This window comes from Echiichthys vipera (genome assembly GCF_963691815.1).
Source record: "Echiichthys vipera genome assembly, chromosome: 13".
Taxonomy (NCBI): domain Eukaryota; kingdom Metazoa; phylum Chordata; class Actinopteri; order Perciformes; family Trachinidae; genus Echiichthys; species Echiichthys vipera.
The window spans coordinates 23893689-23910741 of record NC_139838.1 but is presented as its reverse complement, the minus strand read 5'-3'; the positions used below and the strand labels follow the sequence as shown (position 1 = coordinate 23910741).

Below are 17053 nucleotides of genomic sequence, written 5' to 3'. Positions count from 1 at the left end.
CGAGGTCTGTTCTCTCAACTTGATCCAATCGTCCTCGCGTATGTGAGTCGCCGTCTTACCAGACTTTGACTCCTCCTCATTTCCTCTTACTAAAAAATGGCATGTATGTGACGTCCGAGGAGAAGTGAGGGCCAGAGGCTAGCTGTCACTCAAGAGGCCACGCCCCTAATTATTCATAAACTTTAACCTCCAATAAAATAAAAAGTAGCCTGGTACAAAAAAAATCAGCCCCCTCAGTGTTGTCATGGAGATATGACCTAACATACAGACAAGAATGATTTTTTGTACCAGGTCTTAAACAGGTTTAATGATGCTGTGAAAACGGCATGTTTAACATGGGGGTCAATGAGAAACTGCTCTATTATGAAACCTGCTCCTAGTGGACACTCGGAGAACTGCAGTTTTTGGCACTTCCTGATTGGATCAACCAGGAAGTTGCTGTGGTATTTAAACAGAGCGGCAGAGCAGCAATATAAATCAAAATCAAAGTCTATTGTCAATATGAAAAAATAAATATCAGTTTAAGTGTACACTATATTTTGAATATATTTACCTTGCTATTAGACTGTTTACGTTTACACAGGGGGGACTGAAGCTGTTGTCCTCTCTTCAAAGCCACCAGACTACATTGACAAGAACAACAATTTTACCTCAGACAACACAGGAGTTTCTGCTCAGTCGGTTAGTTTGTTTGTGTTATTGTTTGACTTTTAACAGGTTAGGAAGTAAACACGGAGGCAGCGGTAGAACAGAAACTCCAGTGTTGTGTGAGGTAAAATTACTTTTTTGTCAATGGAGTCTGCTGGCTTTGAAGAGAGCATACAACAACAGCTTCAGTTCCCGATGTAAATATTCTAAATACAGTGATGTGGAAATTGCAATGAAACACAAACAATCTCTCACGTTGAGCACACAAATGCGTGTCTGTTTATTTTTATATTGAGGCTTAATCAGCATGAACAGTCTCCTTTGGGGTGGTGCTGGGAACAGATCAGCAAATAAAAATCAATACTTGCTCCCACACTCTCTTGAAGCTCTTTTATTTACTCAACGTTTCAGTCTATTGACCTTCATCAGGACCCCATTTTTATAGCCAGAACAAACACAAACAAACCAAGATGGTGCTTTCACGTAACCCAAAAAACGTGGTTCCTACGTCATCAGGCACACAATTTAAAGGGACCAAAAGTTATCTCAGGACACTTTACAGAGTAGGTAAAGACCACACTCTATGACTTATTTATGATTTACATAGACCCAACAATTCCCCCCCGTAGAGTACGGTGGCGTTGAAAACCTTCCCTATAACAGACAGGAACGTCAGACAGACCCAGCTCTGTGGAGGACGGACATCTGTCTGCACCAGAGAGAGGAAGAAAAGGAGAGAGAGAGAGAGAAAAGACGGACAGATGGACAGAGAGAGACAAAGACAGACACAAAGACAGAGACAGACACAAAGACAGAGAGACACTTCCAGAGATGCAAGCAACCAAAGAGTAACAGTAACTATAATAATATCTATAGTAATGTGAATATGACTCATATGTTATGGCAGTTAATACAACAGAATAGTAGAAACAAGCACATCCAAGGTGACAGAACATGAAAATGATAATTATGACAAACATGCTCAATGATGAGTAGCGGCAATAGCAGCTATGGTACAGCGAGACACCTCTTTGACTACAAATTCCATAGTTTATAAGACTAGTGACAGTATATATGACTAATATCTATGATGATATTGATATGATATGACTATCTATCTATCTATCTAATAGTTATAATAGTAGAAGGAAGAAGGAAGGAAGCGTCATGCAGGACCACGGCAGCAGGCACCACCACGATCAGCAGAGACCTGCAAGACGACAAACAACTCCGGAGAAGACAATGTGTAGATCTACACTTGAGAATTAGGGTAAATTAGGAAAGTCACACTCACTTAAACTGATTTTTTTATACGTTTAGCTGCTGCCCCCGTCCACAGCAGCACATTGCTTGTCTGCTTCTCCAAACCTGGTACCTCATACCCCCCCCCCCCCACAAAAAACAAGTCCTTACCCATCCCTCCAGTGTATTAAATGTCTGTTGTCAACAGTAAGGTCAAAGGTACATTTCCACACCTACAGGCAAAAGCATTTCATTGATTACCCCAATTAGTGTGGAAGGTTTCCCATCTTATAAAAGTTGTATAAACACAGGCAGCGGACTATGAACCAGATCAACCACAACACAGTGATAAGAATGGCCTTTGGTGTGTTATCAGTAGCATTGTGTCTGTGACGGACAAGGACACTGTGATTCTGATTATCTGATGACTCATTCTCCTTTTGTGCATAAACTGCACGGCATTTTATTCGTGGACCCTGCCCCCATGCAAACTCTCTCTATTTTCTGAACTGTACCTTCAGGGTGCGACGTGGAGCCAAAATCACACGCACGCAGCAATAAAAGGTGACAACGACACACGAACTTCGGACGCAGGTCAGCAATCCTCCTGACAGTTATTGGATCGCTTCAAAGCCTCCTGAAGTGCATAAATACCGAGTCACGAGCTCCCAAACGTCACAGATCAGGATCACTGAGGTGAGTCTCACACCGTTTCTGTTTGTGATTTTGTTTTTAACCGTGTTTAAAATATAGTGTTAACTTTAACTAGATAAAGAGTGTCATGATAACTTTAACTGCATCTGAGTTAAATAAACAGGTAAAAACGGTACAAAAACTACTGAATTTACCAACATCTGTATGTCTGAGAATCGTAACCTTGGTTATCATCATCTGTCAGTGTTGAGATCGTGTTTTATTGTGATGTTCCAGGTGTCATCATGAGGGCGTTTGCAGTAATCTGTGTTGCGCTGGCCGTCCTCTCAGGTGAGATCAACATGTCTCCTTGGGGACAAATACTTCAATCTCCTTTTTAATTGTATGTTATTTGTATTCGTTTGACTTTTTTGGCATCACAGAGAAGACAAACATATACATTTAAAAGAAGGAGATCAAACAAAGCAAATAAAGAAAAGGTTTTTCCTGAAGGCAAGTTGCCGCCTGCTGAAAAGTTAATGAATGAAAAGCTGTAAAAGTAAAAGTAAAAGAAGGAAAGGATGGAAGACAGAGAGAAAGAAGAAGAGGCAGAGAGGAAGGAGAGAAAGGGGCAAAGAAAGAAAGGAAGAAAAAACACAATGAAACCTTTATTTTGAAAGTCTTCAGCACTACAGAAGCTTTCTGTAAACTCCTGTTGTCTTTGAAAGCTTTTATTTTGAAAGTGTGAGAGTTTGCAAGCTGTCACACTAATAATAATAAAAATATAATAAAAATAAAATAATAATAATATAAATATATAATAAAAATAAAATAATAATAATATAAATATATAATAAAAATAAAATAATAATAATAATAAACGTAATAAAAATAAAATAAAAAAATAATAATAATAATAATAAATATTATAAAAATAAAAGAATAATAATTAAAATATATAATAAAAATAAAATAATAATAACAAAAAAACTAAAATAAAAACATACATATGCATGAATTATGTATATATAAATCAAATAAAATGATAAAATTCAGATATATAGGTCCTACGGGTTCTTTTATAAACATCTAAAGTCAGTTTTTGGGGTCCCAGATTTTATAAAGGGGTTTGTCCTCCACAGATGAAACGAAATCCTTCAATGAAATGACACTTTTTGCACTTGGCAGCCATTCATTCAAAGAAAATGTTTTATCTTATCAACCGATGCAGTACGTGCATTTGAATCTCTGTCTCTGTCCAAACGCAGGCTGCCATGGCAGAAGTGTCCCTCTGGTGGAGTTCAAGAACCCCTGGGAAGTCACGGTCGAGAAGTTCAATGATTATTTCACGGATCTGACCTCGAAGGCCGACGGAGTCGTGAAGGACCTCAAGAGCACCGACATCAGCCGAGAAATGGAGTGAGTTCATTTACGTCACAGTGATGAATTTAGGGAAGAAACTGTCGCTTTAGTTGCACCTTTGACCTTTTACGTGTAGATTTTATAAACAATTAATACTTTGTGAGCTATAAAGTCACATTTAACAGCTACAATCATCTCCACAGATCATATGTAAAACATTTTAAATTGAGTCCAACAGAAAAGCACCCAACCTCTTCTACCAGGTGTGTTTAAACCAGCAAAATCTGCAACTAGAGGTAAACTGGTTCCCACTCAGAGTAAAACATATTAAGTGAAGACAGCAACAAGCACAAACATCCCAACACATCAGTTTAAAATAACATCAAACCTCAGCAGCAGCATGAGAAGAGTCCCTACACACAAAACAAAGCACCAACAACGTAGTTAGTGATCCCAGAATTTATTAAAAGAGTGTTTTAAAGACTTACCTACTGGCCCCTGTACCAGCTTCTCTCATAGTAAAGTCCATTCAAGTGGATTACCAAAGTCAATCCGAAAGATTGGTGCTTACACAGAAGACAAGTGCTTTGTCTTCTGTGTAGGGACTCTTCTCATGCTGCTGCAGAGGTTTAGTGTTATTTTGAGGAGTATTAGTGGTTAAAAAAGACGTTTGAATGCCTGTCTCTATTGAATTTTAGATCTTTGCATTGATTTCATGGACCTAGAAGAAACAGAGCTCCTGTAGCTGGATCTACATTTCTGCTCAGGCTGTTCTTATTCACTGTTCGTACATATAACTACAAAACATAATGCATGTGCACGTATTTATTACTGTTGAAAGTCTGGAGCACAGAAGGAAACCATGTAAGAGCACTAAACTCTACGTAAGGAGGTGTGTTAAGGTGTCAATTGAGTCCTAAAACAAAAGACTTTCATCTGGGGGATCGGTGTTCGTGTCCGAAACTACTAAACCAAACTACTAAATCTTGACCCCCTTTGGATCCAGATGAATACGTCACAAAAACACCAACAAAATGTCTAAAGTCATCTTTGTCGCTGTCCCAAACAGCACCCTGATCCAGAACAGCATGTCTGAGCTGGCCACATACAGGGACGACCTGCAGACCAAGCTGGCGCCCTTCGCCCAGGACTCTGCAGAGAATCTGGGCAAAGACCTGCAGAAGCTCACCGACAAACTGGGCGACCACATGAGCGACGCCCGGGAGCAGATGGACAAGTACGCCCAGGAGCTGCAGACCATGATGGAGCAGAACGCAGATGACGTCAGGGTCAGGGTCACCGCCTACAACCGCAAGATGAAGAAACGCCTCAACAAGGACTCACAGGAGATCAAGAGGTGAGTGAGATCCACGAGGAAGCGCCCGCTGTAGGGGAACTCTTAAGCTTCTCTGATTTTCACCAAACAAGCTTTTAGTCGTTCTGTTTTCATTTTGTAGCTTCTTCCTCAAATACTTTATACTTATCTATGTCAGCACTAATGAATTATTTTTTATTGTAATGTCAGAAGGCAGTTCTGCTACTGAGAGCTGAGACTATTTGTTCTGATAACACGGTCACACTGTGATTCATGGGGTTTGCTGTATGTTGCTAAACAGGGGTTAAGGGACCTTTAAGAGACTGTGGTTATTATGGGATGCTACGTGAAAAAAAAACAAAGAAGTGTTGATCTAGACGTGAGGCTTAAGTAAAGCGTCAGTGCGTGTCAGTCTTTCACACACAACACTATTCAGCGATGAATCGTTTAGTTGGTCGACGGAATATTAATTGTCTACTATTTGGGGTATTTAAAAATGTTTTAATGCAAAAATGTTTAAACTTTCTCCTTTTAATGGGGTGTTTTTGGACGTTGATTCTAATGTCTCTCTCTTTCTTATAATCTAAATATAAAAAAAAAGAATAGAGTTGTATTTATTGTCATTGTACCAGTACAACGAAATTTACAGTACAATCCCTTAAAAGTGAAGAAATAATTTAACATTAAACGCATCAAAAAGAAGAGGCTAGACCTTTAAAAGACAGAGTTAAAAACGACAAGCTTACACACACGCACACGCACACACACACACACACACACACACACACACACACACACACACACACACACACACACACACACACAAACAAAAAAAAACAGTAGATTGCAGCGACCCTGAGCATCATGTACCATCATAGGTAAAGGTATTTGCGGTGTTCAGCACTGTTATAGCTTTAACGTAATAATTCTTAAGTAACTACTTATCCTTCTTCATTTATAGAACATATAATAATAACTGACTGTGATGAATCCAGATGTTGACTCTTTACTCAGCTCAAACTGCTCTGTCCTCCTCTCAGTCGTGTTGCGGACTTCCTTGACCAGCTTCAGTCCAGCACCTCGAACAACGCGGAGGACATGAGGCTGCGTCTCCAGCCTTACTTTGCTCAGGTGCGTGACAACGCCCAGGCAAAGATCACCACCCTGAATGATCTGCTGAAGACGCAGGCTGGGACCATGCAGGACAAGATTCAGATCACAGCCGAGAGCATAAAGGAGAGCTTTGAGAAGACGGCCGAAGACCTGCGGGCCACCCTGGAGGAGAAGGCGGAGGAGCTGAAGAACTGGTTTCAGTCTTTAGGCTCCATGATCAGCAGCAATTTCTAAACCCTGCAATCAAACTTCTGTTTATCCATCACTTTCTGAATCAAAACCACCTCAGGAAACAGTTTGTAAAGCTTCATGAATAAAAACACTCTTTGTTCTTATCACAAATAACCACTACGTGTTTTAAGATTCTGCTTTTATTGTAGTTTGCATTTGACGCGGTTTTGTCCTTGTGTCTTCCCTGCTGTCGCATCAGCAGGTTGTAATGATTTAAGGAAGATCTAGATGATCAAAAACGCTGCCTTTTTAAAGAAAATGTATACATTATTTGTATTGGTGTAGTGTGCAGGCCTTCTTTTGTTCTCTGCAGTCCAACACTTCTTGTCTTGCACTATTTTGGCTGCATGTGCACAGTGTCACTGAAGGCCCTTCAATAAAAACAGCTGCTCATCATAATGTCATCATTTACACTCCTGTCTCAAAGTCGTCATTCATAAAAACTGTCTCAGTTGTTTTATTAAGTGATTACGACAAAATAGGCGAGGAATTTGAAGGTTTGTTACTTTTGTTGTTGATGTTATTCTATATTTGTGTCTCTTGACTTTGCAGACATTGATTCTTATTTTTATTTTCTTCTGCATTAAAGGTTAATTCCTTGTATGTGAAAACGTACTTTTACATTAGGTTATTTTAGCTGATGCTTTTATCTACAGCAACCGACAGTTCAACCATGAAGACACCAAAAAGTACAATAATCATGCGAGTAAGCCTAAATAATAAATGATCAAAAACTGATTTAAAATATATTTTATATATATACATATATTTAAGACCTGATTCTGATTCAGCTGTTGTCTTACTAAAATTACTTCTATTATTAATTTATAATTAATAAATCAACCATTAGATTAAACGTTATTGTTTTTCTCATGAATTAGAATTTTCCTAAAATAGAAACTATTTAAAAATATATATTATTGATAGCAACACATACAAACATTTTAATCAAAATTTCTTTGAATAATTTATTATTTATTCACATCTATATATTAATTTTTTTTAAAGTATATAAATCGTCCTTTTTATTTATTAATTTATTGTATTTTTATTCAATACTTTCACATCTATATATTAATGTGTAAGAAAGTAAATAATTGTACTTTTTATTTATTAATTTTTTTATTTATTCAATACTTTCACATCTATATATTAATGTTTTAAAAGTAAATAATGGTCCTTTTTATTTATTATTTTTAATTAAAAACTTTCACATCCTTCATGGTTTGGTTGCAGAGACCGCACGTGAAGCAACGGCACGGTGAAACCAGACTTTTACACTACGTCATTGTCTCAGCCAATCACCTGTCTCCATCCGCTTGTCTCAGCCAATCAGCTGTCTCCATCCACTCGTCTCAGCCAATCACAGAGCCCCGCTGTGTTGAGCCACAGCATAGACGTTAGGTTGTTGTCATTTCCAAACATGCTCATCATGGTCGAAGAAGATCGTTTTGTTTTTTATCCTGGTTGTTGATTTCCGTCACGATGAGTAACTTTAGCAGGGAAGTCGTCACTCTTCAGTTGGGACATTATTCAAACTTTGTCGGGACTCACTGGTGGAATTTACAGGTAAGCTAAGCTAAGCTAAGCTAAGCTAGGCTAGGCTAAGCTAAGCTAACGTTAGCTCTGCATGTGTTGTCAAACTTCAGAGAGAAAGCTGATGTTAGCAGCACCGCGAATCTGCAAACTGGTGTTTTTATCGGACTGAGGACATGTCAGTTAGTTCAGCTGACACATACAGATGACTGTGGCCATATATGGAGGATTAAACATACAACTAAAGTCTCAATAAACAAATAAATACATTAATAAATAAATAAACACACCTTTTACCTCATTAATATATGGATACGGAAATAAATAAATAAATGTAGGTGAACAAAAATATGTAAATAAATGTAAAGCATTTTTTTTAATGCATTTATTCATTCATATATATATATATGGTAATTTTTATTTTATTTAAGCATTTATTTATTAATACATTTCTGCATTTATTCTTTTAAGTATTTATTTTTTTATTTTTTCATATATATCTGTATCTACATGTATTTCTTTATTTAAGCATTTATTTAGTCAGTCAACGTTTTAATCCAGAAACATCATATATAATAATAACAATAACAGAGCACTTTACTGCACAATGAGTATTTATTAATGTTCTCAAGTACATTTTGCTGTTAATACTTTAACTTAATGTTTTAAATGCGTGACTTTCACTTGTAATGGAGTATTTAAAGTGTGATATCAATACTTTTTCTTAAGTAAAGGATCTGAATACTTATTCCACCACTGTTGTTTATTGTGTAAAATACATAAAAGTGTCCAGAATACTTCCAGACTTGATGTTTCAATGCTGATTCGATCAATACATGGCAATATCTCTCTCAGCTGTATTTTTGATAGCTTCAGCCTCATAAGCTGTGACAAAAATAAATAACCACGGGCTTGTCTTTGTTGTCAGGATGCGTCTTTATCATACGATCCAGCGACGCCCCCGAGTGAGATCCAGAGCGATGCCTTGTTCCGTGAAGGACAGACTCTGGGCGGGCACGTCACCCACACACCTCGCCTCATTGCCATGGATCTCAAAGGTAACTTCCTCACATGCTTAATTGTGCTGTAGCTGTTTTTTTCCCCCTGTGTTTTGATTTAAATGATTTCTATTTTGTTTAAAAGTTTGATGTGTTAAATATTTCATGCCGTAACCAGGATGTGCATGATGCTGGATCACCTGCCTGTCTCGTTCTCTCTCTGTCTATAACAGGAAGTCTTCGGACTCTACGGCAGGAGGGGAGTCTGTACGACACCGGCAAAGACGCCTCTGCTGTCACATGGTAAATAAAAGTCTCTGTGAATTATTCTCTGTGTGTTTACAGATGTTCCCTGTGGATTATTGTACCTTTAGGGTGCACTCAAACTGTCCATCTGTATCGTGCCCAAGCACGTTTCATGGCTAAAGTCTAGGTCGTTTCACCAGTGTGAGTGCAACCGTAGCACGCCTAGTTGCGGCACACTTGCCGGCTACGGCCCTTTTGGGAGAGGTGGGCTTTTGTTTGCACATGCATGAGCACGAGGCCTACGGCGGTTCTGACGTAATTTTATGTGCGGCTGTTCGGACATAGAAAAAGAAGGACGGACCATGCGCAGACATTTAAAACAATGGCGGAGGGTAAGGGAGGGGGGACAAGTACCCTAAAGCAATGGGCACGGTGCGGACGGACAGTGTGAGTTTGCCCTTAGACACTCTGCTTTTTGCTTGAGGCCTTCTGTTACACGTTTGTTTCTGTGCAGTCGGGTTCCCATGGTCATGGAAAAGTCATGGAAAGTTTTGGCAAAATCATGGAATTTGGTTATATTTAATGTAATTGATTATATAACCTTGGATAACCTCCCACCTAATGTTACATAACGTTGACTTCTCTGTAGCAGATGACACTTAGCTGAAGTGATGTTTGAGTAGAGTTTGAACCTGATATGTTTGAATAATGCTGGGCAATCTTGATTGGTCAGACTTTTATCAGGAATATATGAGAATTTCATATTAATGAGTTTCAACCATTTTACATTTGAGTGTGCCAGACGCTTATTACGAGCATTTTAAAGTGTAATTCCGGCGTAAAATCATCGCACTGTCTTTTTTGGCAAAAACACTCATCAAATACGCCATCGAGACAGTTTGTGTATGAACTATTAACGGAGAAATCTAGGAGAGTGGCTAACAGCCGGGCGTGGCTAACAGCCGGGCGTGGCTAACAGCCGGGCGTGGCTAACAGCCGGGCGTGGCTAACACCGATTAGCCCGGTGCAGAACGGTGAAGGAATAGAATGAAAGTGCCGAAGTGCTGAAAAAAGACCATGGGATGATTTCCGCAGGAATTACACTTTGAGATTACATAAAGAAAAGTGTAAAAAGAAATTAATATATATAGCTTTAATATTTCATGGCTCAGTAATGTTTCACATTGTTTTTCAGACATGAATCCTGAAATGATTTTATAATCAAATGCAGGAAAACAGGGAGAGTGCGATCGGCTCTAAAAGCCAGACGGACGAAGTAAAAATGAACATAACCATCTATCAGAGATTGTTCGTTTTTATACAATAATTAACTTGATGTAAAAATATACTCCATCTGACAGGGATGGGAGTCTCATGATGCACGAGGAGGGTCAACACGAGAAGAACCCTTTTCTTGAAGATCTGGACAAGTTGGATGTGAGTATTTATGGAGGAAATTAAACTGAGGGCGCACTAACACTGTCCGCCCGTACCGTGCCCTGGGCTTTAGGGTACTTTGTTTCTGTTTGTCTGCTTGTATTGGTTGATTCTCTGCTGTGTATTATGCGATATATGTCTGGAACCCCTCGAAAACAAGGTGGTGCATCTCAAGGGGCTTATCCAAATAAATGAATAAATCATTTTGAAACACTTTAGTATAATTAGACTCGGCACGCACTGTTTTCATCAGATTAAAAGTTTATTGGGTACAGATGTGTCCAGCTACGTTTACTTTTTTACCAGCCAAGTAAATATTCAGAGAATCCACCAAAGCCAGAAAGCTCTACCTTGACAGCATCCGTGGCCGTGCTGCTTTCCCCTCGTGTGTAATCCCACAGTAGAAAGTAGATTTATAGCTTTTTTTGTGTCTCCAGAAAGGGGAGATCCTCGCTGCAGCAGATTTTTACTCCACTTCCAAGCCTCAGCACTCAGGTGAGAACAGCTTTAAGAAAGCGTCTTTTAAACTCTGCGTGACATATAAGATTTTGTGTCAAACGCAAATCTCTCCCACCTGCAGGTGCACTCCGTGTGGATACTGTGAACAGCCAGCTGGCTCGGGTCCAAAAGGAATACAGGCTGGAGGGCAGCGTGAAGGTGTGGTCCGACTTCCTCCGGATCCACCTGCACCCTCGCACCATCTCCGTCATCCACCAGTACAACCACGACGGGTAAAGTGCAACGTCAGACTTCCTACACTTTAATGAACAAAATGAGGGAATGGCTGATTTACATTTTTCTCCACAAAGATAAAAAAAAAACAACATTTGGTAGCAAAGAGCGCTCGCTGCAGTTCCTGCTCTCTTCCAGTAGATGTCACTCTTTACACAGACTTCAGATTTAACCTCCTGTGCCCCAAAGAGCCAAGTTTTCTCCCTAATTAAAAATGTGTAAAGGATGGATTTGCTCGTGTTACATTCACTGGTCTGAGCACAGCTTTATATTTGTACTCGTCTGGTCTCCAGGGAGGCTCACCGTCTGGAGGCTTTTGGCCAGGGAGAGGCTCTCCTGCAGGGGTCGGTGCTCGAGCAGCTGGAGGACAAACTGCACTTCTTTGTGGAGGAATGTGATTACCTTCAGGTAAGTCGTTGTTTTTTTATACTGTACTGTGTTTTATTAAGAAGATGAAGGGTTTTCTTGATCTCCCATTAAAGCTGGTGTGAGCAGTTTTCTAGAAAAGACAAAACAAATACGGCCGTCCTCCTGCAGCCTGAAGCCTGAACGCAGCTGCAGAAGTCTACTTTTCTCTAAGAACACTTGAGTTATGATGAAAGGTTCTTAGAGGAAAGACAGACTTCAAACTTTGCAGCTTTTTTTCACTCCTCTTTTCTGTTTTCATCTCAGGGGTTCCAGGTTTTTTGTGACCTGGCTGACGGCTTTGCAGGCCTGGGGTCAAAGGTCACGGAGATGCTGCAGGACTCTTACGGCGGACGAGGCATCCTCACCTGGGGGTTAGCGCCCGTCAGTCACCCGGACACAGTGAGTCACACACTCACAGGTCAACTTTGACCTCTCAGAGTTGTGTAAATGTTTTTCTGTTCTTACCGTGTGCTTCCTGTTCACTCAGACTCCGATGAAGCACCTCTACCACATGTTGAACTGCACGTTGGGGACCCTCCACATGGCCACACACAGCTCTTTCTTCTGCCCGTTGACGCTGCGTGGTGGACTGGGCAGACGACCCTCCGCTCCCGCAGCGTTCCCCCATCTAAATTATGATGTGAGTTTTTAATTTATTCATTTATCACCTAATATCTTTAGACTTTTAAACAGATGTGTAACAGTGAGATTTGATATAAGACCTTTTCAGCCTTTTGAATCAACGTAAATTCAAATAAAAGTGGTGATAATAAATAAAAATAGAGAGTTAAACTGTCTAAACCACATGTTTAGAATAGATTTTTTAGTATCACTATGAGGACGTGTTGAGACGTACACCCTTTCTTTATGTGCGTATATGCATGAACATATCTGGTCTCTCCTCCGCCTCAGCCCTCCCTGTGGTACCACTCCAGCTCCGTGCTGGCGCTGGCCCTGGACGCCCTCACTTTGCCGTACAGGCTGAAGAACAACGGCGTCCCCATGTGGCAGATGGCAGACACGCTCGCTGTATCTGGGAGAAAGGTGACGTACTGCTGCTGGATGAGACGTTTATTATACACGTCTCTGAGCTCTCGATGACCGCTGTCTTTTAAATCCAAGGTGGTGGCTGCTTACGGTGCCGTCCCCTTTCCCATGATGCACGGCGGCTCTCTACCTGACGCCCTGAGTGCGTGCACGGATGCGTTGCCCTGGAAACCTCTATCATCGTGCTCCGAACCCGGAGACGGGCGATGCTACGGCCAGTGGGCGACACTCAAAGGCTTCGAGGGCCAGAGACTCATCAGGTCAGTATTTACTAGTGTGTTTGATTTATCGCTACGTAACTTTATTATTATTTTCAGTGATACACACGCATACGTTCTAATACAGTATTTATAAGTCTAAACATGTGGTTTAGACAGTTTAATTCTCTATTTTTATTGATTATCACCACATTTATACGTAGACTTTAAATGAAAAATGAAAGAAATAACAGCAAACAGGGTCTATTATAGTTTTAGTCTTACATGTCCTGTTGTATTTGTGTCCATACACAGTGAAACAGTATTTTTTTACAACCTTGAACTGTTCTATAGTAAAATATTGAGCAGTTTCAGAGATAATCAGGGCAAATTAAAGACATTTTTCCCATAAAATGCATCAAAGGGGGGAAAAGTATTGTGTGAATCAAACATTGGGAGCAAAAACTGCCCCATGAAAAATATTTTACATCAAGATATCAAAAGAAAATGGCGTTAAAAACCTTCTCAATCCTCACATTAAACGGAAATCTTCTTTACCGTGTTGCTGAAATCCTTTTGTTCCTCCAGCTCTCTGACTCCTGGGACCAGACCGCCCACTCCTCTGCACGGCCTCCACAGCGGCGAAGACGTCCTGGCGTCCTACATCAGATCGTTCTATCCTACAGCTCCTCTGTGAGTCTCCACGCTGTCACGTGCTGGAAACGAACAAATCATTTTTACGTGTTTGAAACAACGTCTTTGAACGCGTCTTTACTCCCTCAGTGCTCTGCAGTTGGTGTCGGCTCCCAGTAAGCTGACGCCGCCGTTCCCTCAGATATTCAGTCGATCCCTCGACGCTTGGGGCTTCCTGCAGAGCCAGTCTCCTCCACCGGGCTGTAAGTTTCTGACTTTGACGATTGATTGATTGATTGATTTCAGTTTTATTTGTAAAAAAACAAACAGAAATTGTCAAAGAAAAGAACAATGTTACAGAAAATAGAGGCATAATTACAAACATGAATGACATGAAAAGCATGTGCGAAAAGGAGTGGGAAGAGGTTTTCACGTTATTCTTCATCCTGCAGCGGGAGATTCAGTTTTTTTTCTCTCCGTTATTATATTTTTCACGTTACACACACACACACACACACACACATACACACACGCACACACGCACACACACACACACACACACACACACACACACACACACACACACACACACACACACACACACACACACACACACACACACACACACAAACAGGACCTATATACATGCAACTAATGGAGAGATGTCAGAGCGAGTGGGCTGCCAATGGATCGTGCCTCGAGGAGTTGGGGGTTCGGTGTCTTGCTCAACAGCAATTCAGCAGGGCCCAGGAGATGAACTGCCACCAGTCCACACTCCATTCACACACATAGACTCGAACTGGCGGCTCTACGGTTCCAAGCCAAGTCACATACGGACTCAGTTAAATTATTATCAGCATTTTCATTTAATTATTGTTTTTATAAATCCATTTTTTTTTTTTATGTATCCAAATATATAATTTTCTATAAATAAAATGAATTACTTAGATGTTGGTATCAAATATAAACTATAATAACTGTAGTATAATATATATAATATAGTATAGTGTGTACGTATATGTATATATATATATATATATACATATAACTATAATAATTCCCTAAAAAATAAATGCAAAAGAATAAATAACAAACAATAAATAAATAATCAACACCCAATAATCATCCAACAGCCTCATCCCTGTAGCCTGCGACAATCGTTTCCTTTAACCTTTTTTTAAAATAATGTTATGTTTGGACATTTCTGGAGCTCAATCCTTCCTTTTCTCTGCAGCTCCAGCTCCCGTGGTCTCGTCTGCGCCCGTCATGACGTCCCTCCAGTCTGGGCCGGCGCTCGGCTCGTGGCTGTCGGAGCTGCACCGTGGAGCCAAGACGTTAGACATCCGCCGCGTGGCCCCCAGCTTCCTCTCCCAGGGACCCGAAGTGGCCGAATACGAGGAGGCCCTGGAGGAGCTGCGCCTACTGGCTCGGTGTTACCGTGACGACAGCGGCGGGATGATGCACTCTTCCTCAGACGACGATGATGACGACTAACACTGGGAGTCTAGGGCGCACTCACACATGGCCAGGTTGACCCGTGCATGCACTCACACTGCAAAGCCTGATTGCTTCCTGCTTACACGCCAAAATACGTCTTCTGTGTACGTGCTCGCACATGTGCAGCCGCGCCGAAGCCCACCTCGCTCAACCAGGCCAGTGCCTAGGCACGGTACAGTCGTACTCACACTGGTCAAACAAACTAGACTTTAGCCGTGAATCGTGCTTGGACACGGTACGAACGCCAAGTGCGAGTGCGTCCTCAGGGTCGTGATCTCGACAGACTGATAGCAGCAGCAGCCTGCATGCACTCGGACAGACAGAGCGATGAAGAGGAGGAGGAGTGACTCCGGTCCGTGAATGGCGACCGGTGAACCTAAAAAAAAATTCCTCATTGCTTGAAATGTACCCACGAGGGTTAAGTTCAGGGCCGTCCCCACCAAGAACTTTGCCTTTAATGATAAGTAACGCCACGCGAGCATCTACACTGATGAACACGTCCTTCGTCTTCTGCATTATTGCGTCTCCTAAATGCAAATTAAAGCACTTGATTTAGCTTAAACCAGCATATTATTATTACTAAGGATATATGAAAACCGTTGAAAAGTAGCCGCTGGTGCTGTGCGTGTTTCGGCACCACGGAGGCGAGGAGAAAGAGAGTAAGTCGCCTACACTTTATTTATCGTTATATAGAGTTTAAATGTGACGCCCTGTAAATACAGGTGGGTCTTTGTTTCTATTATCCATCAAAACGCTCTGAAATCGCTCTAGACGACGTTGTTCATCGTTCCTGTTGTGGCGTGGAGTTAAAATCATCATATATTTAATAGTTCCTGGTGTGGACGGTCCTTCAGATGGATGTAGCATCAAGCGACTGTACGGACTGTTTACAAATGACTGTTAATCTGTAATCTACTGTTTTATACGAAGCGTACTCTATAAATATAAAATGACTGTATTTACACTGAGGTGTAGTTGTCCAACTCTGGTTTGGGCCCGGGTCGCTCGGACCTTCAGTTCAGTTGGAAGTTCGCACGGATGAGGAGGTCGAGTGGAGAGGTTTTTCTATTTTGTTGCATTTAAACCCGTAATTTAAATGGATTTTTACTTGGATTTTATGTCGTTGAACACGAAAACATGGAAAAATGAGCTAAGAAAGACAAACTTGTTTTACAGAAGTCCACAGAGCAACGTCCTGCTAAAATAACACAGCTGGATTTGATTTAACTGTGGTTCCTGAAGATAAATAGTAGCATTCATCTTATTTCAGGGGTGAATACATGCACATGTACCACTATTTAGGTTTCTTCCACTTCGCAAATGTTTAATAGTTTGTGTGAAAATTTAAGCTACAGGTTTAAACGCAAGAAAATAGGAAAAACAACCAGGTGGGTGAATGCTTTTGAAAGGCACTGTGGCTGCGTTCACTACGGTTTGCTTTAGTGCGTACTGTTGCATTAAATACGCACTACTTAAAAACTGCACCGTCAGAACATGCAGTCGGACATCTTTATCTTAGAACCAGCTTTCGTTTGCTCTAATCTGTATTTGCAAATAAACCAGAACATTCTGCGTTAGACATACTTTGTGTTGGGACCCATTAACTGTTTCTGACGCACTAAATCACATTAGTGTTGAACTGGACACAGCAGCTTATCGTCAGAGCGCTTTGTGACGAGCAGACAGAAAAAGCTTGTTGAAAATACTTAAATGTCAATTTTTATAATAAACTGTTTGAAAAAAAGCAACCACAAATGCTTTGTATCTTTACTCAAACT

The 17053-nt window shown here is 40.7% G+C and overlaps 2 protein-coding genes across 2 annotated transcripts; both read left to right on the top strand.

Moving 5' to 3' along the window:
- Nucleotides 1-1636: 1636 nt before the first annotated feature.
- On the top strand, nucleotides 1637-6547 carry apoea (apolipoprotein Ea; the record flags this gene model as incomplete). Its single annotated transcript, XM_083925212.1, has 5 exons — nucleotides 1637-1661; nucleotides 2821-2874; nucleotides 3792-3942; nucleotides 4955-5242; nucleotides 6241-6547. The coding sequence occupies 5 exons, from the start codon at nucleotides 1637-1639 to the stop codon at nucleotides 6545-6547; spliced, it is 825 nt and encodes a 274-aa protein (XP_083781338.1).
- A 1433-nt stretch (nucleotides 6548-7980) lies between these two features.
- Nucleotides 7981-16832, top strand: msto1 (misato mitochondrial distribution and morphology regulator 1). The gene is made up of 14 exons (XM_083925701.1): nucleotides 7981-8113; nucleotides 9009-9138; nucleotides 9312-9381; nucleotides 10686-10761; nucleotides 11199-11256; nucleotides 11342-11492; nucleotides 11787-11901; nucleotides 12166-12300; nucleotides 12389-12541; nucleotides 12814-12945; nucleotides 13024-13208; nucleotides 13734-13838; nucleotides 13929-14041; nucleotides 15013-16832. Exons 1-14 carry the CDS (start codon nucleotides 8030-8032, stop codon nucleotides 15270-15272), a joined length of 1767 nt encoding a protein of 588 aa, XP_083781827.1. The 5' UTR covers nucleotides 7981-8029; the 3' UTR covers nucleotides 15273-16832.
- Nucleotides 16833-17053: the final 221 nt, after the last annotated feature.

Excerpts from the sequence above, each read along its gene's own strand:
- msto1 (XM_083925701.1), top strand. The coding sequence starts at position 8,030 with ATGAGTAACTTTAGCAGGGAAGTCGTCACTCTTCAGTTGGGACATTAT. Across the intron at positions 8,114-9,008 it reads CTCACTGGTGGAATTTACAG|GATGCGTCTTTATCATACGA; the intron begins GTAAGCTAAGCT and ends CTTTGTTGTCAG. Across the intron at positions 9,382-10,685 it reads GACGCCTCTGCTGTCACATG|GGATGGGAGTCTCATGATGC; the intron begins GTAAATAAAAGT and ends TCCATCTGACAG.